We start from the raw sequence: 8868 nt of genomic DNA, 5'->3' as shown, positions 1-8868 counted from the left end.
CATAGCCTGTGCATGCGATTTTCAATCAGATGATTCAGTTCTGATTTGGATTCTCATCAGAGTTCTGGCAAGACTTCGATTTTTCTAAGAAACATTGCACTAATAGAGTTATTACAGCAAAGCCTGATGCTTCCCATGATAATAATGTGACAATTTTGCCTCTCGTTTCTTTTCTTTACCAACACCAGGAGGCACAATAATGGCGTCAGGGTTTATATCCATGAAAAACATGGGAGTAATTGTGTCCACAGGGAAAGCAGAAATGAGCCTCATTCCTAATTCAATGATGAAGCAGTAGAAGAATATTTTTCTGAAAAAGCATCACACATCCAGCTGGAAAACTGGATGACTTTTATTTTGACGTATGTTTTGCGCATCACTCAGTAAACTTGCTGAATTTGTACGAGTATTGCTGAATCTGGTCTTTTTGAACTCACACGCAAACACACAGTTTTGTACTTCTATAGTTGTAAGGACTCTCATTGACATAATGCTTTATCAAACCCCTGAAACTCACACATCAAACAGCAATGCAATAGAAACAGTAAAGCACAGAGCCTCCAGAACAGTTAATATTCTATTACTTAAAAAAAAAAAGAAAGAATAAAACATGTTTAGAAGAAATATATGTTGGCAATATGGATGTTCAAATAAGTTTGTTTTTTGTGTTTTGCAGTCTTTCACTGGTCAGTGTTGTATTTATTGTTTTTATTCTATGTCGTATACCTGTATTTGATTTGATGCAAGCTCATTATGTTGGAGAATGGTGAAATTGTAACTCAATTCAGTCCAGTTTGACACGGCTTTATTTATCCCTGCAGGGGCAATTGTTGGCAGTTACCATATTCAACCAAACTTTTTAAAGCTGCATTCCACTGATAAAAACTTATATTGACACGGATATTATTTTACTTCAGTGCACATTTTATACTATTGACTCAAGTGAATTTCCATCTAGATGCTGGGCTGCTGCAGAAGTGCACATACTGTTAAAGTCAGTTCAAAACAAATACACACAAAATGTCCCACTGTTAATCACAAAGCTAAAACAATCAAAGGTTAGGAGCTTAAAAACTATATGTGGATTGGTAAAAAAAATACATTAATAAATAATGAATATGGTTCAATGTGTTGTGTATGTGTAAACTAGTGTTGTGTTTTTTTTTTCTTGACTCCAGTAAGAGCAGTTGTTGCCATGGTAATAACTAATCAGCTCACGGAAAGTCAAATAAACAATAAACAACTACATGTCTAACCCAGATAATGCTTTACGTTAATAAAGTTTTGAAAGGCAATGTCCTCATTTTCAAAAATGTTCTCTTTCTCAAGGTCTAAAGCTCAATTTGGCCCTCCCAAAGATAGAAGTGACGCACACACACACACACACACGCACGCACACACACACGCGCACACACGCACACTCGCCCATCGAGTACCACTCTGTTAAACAGTCACAGACTCATAAAGCGATTCTAATCATAATTGCCTGTGCCCCCTAAAAATGACGTTTTTATCACAGATTTCACAAAGCGAAAGTGGATTTCAATGTCTCTACCTTCAATAGGGCGAGAGCCTGCCTGTGTTCTGTCTCTCATTTTTCACCCTGCCTCTTGGGTGTTTTCAACAGCCAAATTACAGAGTGAAGAAATCTATCTGGCGTTATAACGTGGAGGAGATTGGAAATGGAAAATGCTCAGTGCTGGAACGCCCTCCAAACACATACATATTCATACGGTGGAATGCTACATCCATCATAAATTTTAAAATGAAAGTTCATGTGTGACTGTCTGTGTTCCTGTATCCGTGTGTATGTGTTTGCATGTTTTGTGTGTACGCCTCTCCTTGTGTGGAAGCTTGTGCGTGCATTTCTTTTTTCTCGAGGCTACTATCTCGTGTGAATAAGAAGCTAATGAGCGTGTTGTGTGTGTCGTGTTAGTTGGACTCTCTCCATACTCTCTCCAGAGGGTCCACTGCCACCGATCAGGCCTGCTTTATATTCCAGCTGAGGCTAGAGAGTAAGGAGCGAGGGGACTCAGTGTCTGTATGAATATACAACACTGTAAACATAAACCTACGCTTGGCTAAGATATGTCAGCTGTTCACCTCCTCGTGCACAACCATGAATATGGAAATTAAGTTGTGAGGACGTAAAGGTGGGGCAACACTTACTTATGTATCGTCTTTGAGTGAATCGTCTTTGTATATGTGTGTGTGTGTGTGTGTGTGTGTGTGAAGGAAAAGCAGGGCAGAGGCTAGACTGTGTGCTGAGAAATCCCCAAACTGCCCATCAGCATAAATCAATTACAATTCACCGTAGGCTTGCTGACCTCAAATATAACAAGCTGTCACAACAAGTGTGTGTGTTTGCATCTGTGTGTGTGTGTGTGCGTGCGTGCGTGCAGCTGCATCTGTGTGCACACTGAGCATGTTTGCATGACTTGAATACAATATGTGACACTTGGTGCAGACTAACACATTCAGTATGTGTGAGTGCATATGTGATATTTGGCAACATGCTCTAATTCCTTATAGACTTCTCCTCTGTTTGTTGGCAGCAGGCAACATAATGCTGCTTCTGCTGCGGCCTACTTCTCATGTCCCACTGTGATAGGAGACTTTCCAATGACATCTTGAACTGCCATCAGCCCATAATGTCATGGACTATTTCCTGAAGTTGTGCTGCTATTCCGGGCTATTTCATAATGGTTGGAAATTGCTTTGGATTGCACTTTAGTTCAACATGTATGCGAGAAAAACATCATTTTGTTCAAACTCTCATGTTTGTGAAACAACATATTAGTAATTCTCTTCCCAGAAATGATCTTTTTTTTTCGTTTTTCTTTTTCCTCATCCCTGATGTTGCAATTGTGAAAACATAAAATAAACGAACCAGAGAATGACTCATGCTTTTTCATGAAGCTTTATTTCCAAACTGGAGAGGGATGATGACAGATGGGGGATAAAAGATTGTGAAGCTCAGACCATGCAGTTTGGTCCAAACACAGTCAGGGAAGAGACAATACAGGCGGTCTCGGGGAAAAGGATGGTGATCAAGAGGCAGATTACTGCATCTGTCACCTTGAAGCTAATTCATACTTTTAAAAGTAAACAGAGCAGCATTCTCACCACATAAAGCCATGGTTGGGGTGGGGGGTGGGGGTGGGGGGGTGAGAGCAGCATTACAACTCATATTTATTGGAAAACGTCATGAATCCATGACCGCATGAATATTGCGTTGCTATAGCTGTTTGTATTTCTGGAGAGAAAATAACCTTTTCAGATGAGGGCAGGGAACAGTTGTACAAGTGCACAGAGCTCGTACTCCCAACCATTTTGTTTAATTGGTTATCTGAATCTCCAAGCGGCTGTGTTTGGTATGGACTGTAGCCGTAATGTCCTGCACAAAGCCTGCAAGTCATCCGACTGAAACTGGCTACTGGTGCTATTGACACGTTCACGGTCGATTACTTTTCCAGGAAAAAAAGTTTGCACAGTAGCACTGGTGAAGAGGTTTTCCTGCTGCAGTATACTTGATAAATTGTACATCCATGAATGTGCTTGTATGTCTGATTGAACATTTTACCGTACTATAACTAGATGAAACAATGATGATAAATGTTGCATTGTAGGTTCTGCATTATGCACATAACTCAAAGTTCACATTCCTTTAGTTCAACACAAATACATCCCCCAAGCTCAGGTGTAGATCAGTCTCACAAAGCAAGAGCTCGATGGCATGAATCAATTTTGCTCGTATTCAACACATAAAAAATCTGTACAGTGTTCGCACTCTTTGATCAGTTCCACTTTGCTTGACTTTCAGAATAAAAGCACAGTAACCGAACAATAAATAGGTAACAGACAGAAAACACAAACTAGTTTGAAATAAATAATACAATGTTTTCAATCTTTGACTCCCATCACATAAACCAAATATAAAGTAATACTTCATTAAAGCAACACAGAGCCAGATATCACTGAGTCAGGCTGGTGTCCTGTAAGGCCTTTTGGTCCCTTGAGGGTGATCACTAAAAAGCCATGTACTTAACATCACCGATAAACACTGCCTTTCAGCTCAATAAGACTTTCTCAACATAGTGATATACTACTGATTTCTATATCAAGTGAAACATTCACATGACAGACAGCAATGTGATGCCTGCGCCAGGAAATCTAGTCTCTGTTCTTATCAATATTACAGTAGATCTGTAGTACATAGCAGCCAGAGGAGGCACTGACACTTTCTACAGAAAAAACATGAAAGTCAACACGCACACGCACACATGCACGTCATACACACACACACACACACACACACACACACACACACACACACACACACACACACACACACACACACACACTCACACAGGTCAGCAGAATTAGACAATTAGTAAATTGAAGTGTTGCTGCTGACAGCCCTTGTCCCATTGAGTCAATAAACCTGTGTGCTGTTCACGGTAACAGACACGTTTTCTTTTTCTCTTTTTTTCTTGTCTTTTTCTCTTTTTCTCTTTTCTTTTTCTCTTTTTCTTCTTCTTCTTTTTTTTTTTTGTCGAGAAAACTGAAAAATACATTTGGCTTGTCGCCTCTCAGCAACAAACCAAATATGCCATGTAGAGGTCCAAGTGCAGGCGATGATGTGCCAGAGACGTTGGTAAAGAGTGACTCAGCCAAACGGTTGTCAGAATAACCCATGTAGGCGTAATTAGGGTTAACGTTACACATCCATAATTGGAGAAATGGTTTTGAATGTTACTTAAATGTCCAAATAATGAGGCAGTTCATTTGAAGGAATGCTCAGGCCAGGCCGCTGATGGGGTGACCTGGGTCAAGTTAAAAAGCAGGAAACAGCAAGCTAAGTGGATGAGGGAGGGGGATGGGGGGTGGTGGGGGGTGGGTGTCAAGCTGTCTAATTTTTACATTTCAATAACATACATGTGGTTTTCCAAAGTCCACCACACTTCAGCTTCTTCTATATCTCATGATGGGTGAAAGCAACCTGAGTGTCCACTGTGACCCCTGCCAAGCCAAGAGCAAGGTGTCTGTCATGAAGGCTTCCCACATAAAAGTCCTCAAGTTCAGTTCGGTTTGAAAGAGGGCCTTTGTCTGTGCTATTACATTTGAGATCAGAACAGAAACCTCCGCTTGTTGTTGCGTTTTTAGATAAGGTTGAGGAACACATGTTTGCCCTGCAGCTTGGCAAATTAAGACTGCAGACGTAAGAAATCACCACTATCCTTGTGTGCTCCTTGTGCTCTGTATTGATAAAGAAAGGGCCCCAGGCTCATAGGAATCTAAGGTCACTTTTCCTTCTTTTTACCTGTCTTCTTTCCCCCAGTAGCCCTGGAGTCTTCCGTAACAACAAAAAACTTATATATTATACATTAAACAGTTTGAATTCTCATCCAGGAGTTAATTCTCAATAGTTTTCCTGCATTCATCAAGACCTGTCAGTTTTATAGAGTGAGTGTATACTTCTTCTGTGATGTTGCACCACTCTTTCTCATAGTATTATTCATTATTCAGTGTGATCTGGAGAGAAAACCTTCATTCAAAATCTTATCAGCAGTACTGAAGTGGTACGCAGTTTAGTGTAGTCGAGCTCTGCCTCTGTTCCATGTCCTGTTTTCACCCACACCCTGTAAAAATGATGTGTGTGTCAGCTGCGAGCTGGGATTTCACAGTCCAAGTTGCCTGTTTGCACACACTGTGGCTGTAAAAGAGTGGCTCTCAGTTCAGAATTTTATGCTGGAATTTCCACAGTTCAACATATTTTTAAAACAGCCCTTTCAGTGTTCCGAAAAATGGAAATGATTGTTTATTTTCTATGCCTCAGAAATAGCTTTTTTTTTTGTGCGTGTGTCCATGTCCTATACAGTGGATTTATATGTTAAAAGAAAGTACCCTTGGTGCCACCGCACAGTATCTTTTTGAAGGCCTTTCTGAAGTCTTTGTTGAAGATGGTGTATATGACTGGGTTGAGTGAGGAGTTGCAGTAACCGATCCAGAAGAAAAACTTAAAGAGTGGATCGGGGATGGCGCAGGTCACTGGGCACACTGCCTGTAGAGAGTAGGAGAAGAAGAATGGGAACCAACACACCACAAACACGCCGATGACCACTGCCAGAACAAAGGTGAAACGTTTCTCTCTGTTGACCATAGCTTTACGCCTCGCTGCTCCGGGGTTGTTGTCCATTTTTGACTTCCTCCCGGGCACCAGCCGAGCCCCCTTTGAAGTGGCCAGCATGTCCCGGTATCGCTTGACTGAGGCCGGGGAGTGGACCCCTCCTCCTCCAGGTGACCCTGGCATGCTGGTGCTGCCTCGGCCTCCACCGTGGCTGTGCTCCATATCGCTCTCTGTGCTTGAGCTGTCGCCATTGTTATTGTCAGCTTTCTTTCCTGTCTGCCGCTTGCCCTTCTTCCCCTTCTCTTTAGTCTTGGCAGGGGCAGACTGAGGCACAGAGGAGGGGCTTGAGGGGCCATGGGGAGAGGTATCAAGGGAGGCTGTGGTAGGGGTCACGGCTGGAGAAGTGGACGGAGGTTGCAGGAGATTATTGGCTGTGGCGTTCTGGGAGATTTGAGACTCTCCTAGGGATGGAGAAGGGGTGATGGCAAGGGTGGGGGGTCTGGCATTGGAGGTTTTGTTGGATGAAGGTGGTGTGCTTTCTTCCTCATCCTTCCCATTGGCCTGTACATGCCGTGGAGGCTGACTCGGTGTGGCACAGCCGACCCCATCCTTCCTGGGCTCTCCTGGTGGGCAGCGTGTTCTCTGTTTGGCTATTTGGTAGATTCTTATGTAGACCAGGATCATGATGAGGCATGGGGCAAAGAAGGAGCCGATGGTGGAGTAAAGGATGTACCAGCGTTCATCATTCAGCTCGCACTGTGGTCCCCTCTCAGTTCCCAGCTCCCCTGCCTCGCTTTTGTTCAGTGAGAGCAAGGGAGGGAAGGAGATGATGGCAGAGATGAGCCACACCACCACAATAGCGGCTTTGATGCGCTTGGGAGTCCGCTGACGCCCGTAAGTAACCCTGGAAATGGACAGGTAGCGGTCCAGTGAGATGGCGCACAGGTGCACAATGGAGGAGGTGCAGAACAGCACATCCAGCGCCAAGTAGATCTCACACCACAGAGACTTAAAGTACCAGTAACCAAGAAGTTCATTAGCCAGAGAAAAGGGGATGATGAGTGTGGCCACTAAAATGTCCGCAGCAGCCAGTGACACTAAGAACAGATTCTGCGGACCTCGCAGCGACCGGCTGGTGAGGACAGCGATGATGACCATGATGTTCCCCACAATGGTGAAGAGCACCATCAAGGTTATGGCGGTGGCAAAGGCCGCTGTGGCTTCGGGGGAGTAAGGGGCGAGCTGCAGGACGCTCTGGTTGCAGGGGACGGAGGCTCCGGAGCTGCTCACACTGCTGTTCCAGCCGCTCAGCTCCATGGAGCAGCCGCTGTCCAGAACCGAGGCCATGCTGGGATTAGATTTCCAGGAGTCTTTACAGATACAAAATATATACAGATATATGTTTGTTTGGTCACATTAAAGTTTTTTTTTTTATATTTCTCATAAGATTGTCATATGTTGTTTGTGCACAAAAACATAATGTGTTGACATTTGAAACAATGCATGTGATTATAATGTGTCATATTTACCTCAACTGTTCTCGTTTTGTGTCCGTGTCGTTTCCAAACGTTAGCTCCCTTGCATCCTCCACGGAAGGTCTTCCAAGTCCATTTTAAGCACACAAACAGTCCTGGGCAGTGCGTCAAGACACGGATCAGTGCCTTTCAATTAAAACGCCTTTGCACTTTGTAAGACAGATTTTCCTCCCGCAAAACAGAAGTATTTTTTGTGACGCTGATTGCTGTGCTTCAACCTTTGCAGAGTTACAATACAGCCCGAAGAGCTAAAACTTCTTTAACGCATCATGATTGGTCCGTTTTCTTTCATCAGTGGGTTGATTTCTTGTCTTGAATATGGGATGATTTAATTTATAGTCATCAAATTTTGGGTCAATCGAACAATGAACATAAGAAACTGGATTAGAGTGAATAATCGCGACACTTCTCGCCACATCCCCGTGCGTCCTCGTTTGGAGACGCGCACATACCTGTCCGTCTCATGTGAGCAGGATTCACAGAATGACATATAAGGTGAAATAAAGTTAATCTAACGCAATATTTACAGAGATTGAAAAATTAAAAAAGCGAAGGATAGCCTGCGCTGATGCTCACGCTTCCACTCAATCGAACAAGAGAAAGCTCAAAGTTAATCTCAAGCTCTCCAGCCCTGCGCACGAAGCCAGATATGAGGTTAATAACGCGTTATTTCTTCAGTAGTGAAATGATCCCTGCAGAGGAGCTTCAGTCTGTGCGTCTCGGGGGTCGTTTATCGGTGCCTTGGCGCTTCCGTCTCCTCAGAAGTTCACCAGGATGCCCAGAATCAGCCGCTCCGCTTGCGCACATCACAGGCGTCCTCACAGAGACGCAGCAGCATCTTCACTTGTGAACAGGACCTTACGACGAAATCTAATAAGTGGGGTGCCTCCCATCTCCCTCTTCCGCTTCTTTTTAGAGCCGGTGATGTCATTGTGGGGCTGTGGGCGTCATGGGATCCTTACTTTCTCTATCCCCGTAGCTCCTCTCCCTCCCTCTTTCCCTCTCCCTCACATCAAACATACACCAGCGCAGTTACATTAGAAATGCTGGGTGGCACTGCTTCGGTCAATTAACTCCACGGGACGCTGGGGTGCCCAGCTGAGCAACTACTCAGTAATTCTTCATCATCATCATCATCATCATCATCATCATCATCATCATCATTCCCTCTAATATGTGGCATTGCACATATGGCTGATCAAT

At 43.6% G+C, this 8868-nt stretch overlaps 1 protein-coding gene across 1 annotated transcript; it reads right to left on the bottom strand.

Annotated features, from left to right (window-relative positions):
* Positions 1 to 2901: 2901 nt before the first annotated feature.
* adra2b (adrenoceptor alpha 2B) lies at positions 2902 to 8635 on the bottom strand. Its single transcript, XM_056375346.1, has 2 exons — positions 7660 to 8635; positions 2902 to 7500 (listed from the first exon to the last, which is right to left on the bottom strand). The coding sequence occupies exon 2, from the start codon at positions 7475 to 7477 to the stop codon at positions 5894 to 5896; it is 1584 nt and encodes a 527-aa protein (XP_056231321.1). The 5' UTR covers positions 7478 to 7500; positions 7660 to 8635; the 3' UTR covers positions 2902 to 5893.
* Positions 8636 to 8868: the final 233 nt, after the last annotated feature.

The sequence above is a fragment of the Seriola aureovittata genome, chromosome 5 (assembly GCF_021018895.1).
Source record: "Seriola aureovittata isolate HTS-2021-v1 ecotype China chromosome 5, ASM2101889v1, whole genome shotgun sequence".
Lineage (NCBI taxonomy): Eukaryota > Metazoa > Chordata > Actinopteri > Carangiformes > Carangidae > Seriola > Seriola aureovittata.
The sequence above is the reverse complement of the archived record's forward strand: the minus strand, read 5'-3'. Positions and strand labels throughout refer to the sequence as shown.

What these genes read in the sequence shown, in the direction of transcription:
- adra2b (XM_056375346.1), bottom strand. Translation starts at nt 7,477, where the DNA reads ATGGCCTCGGTTCTGGACAGCGGCTGCTCCATGGAGCTGAGCGGCTGG.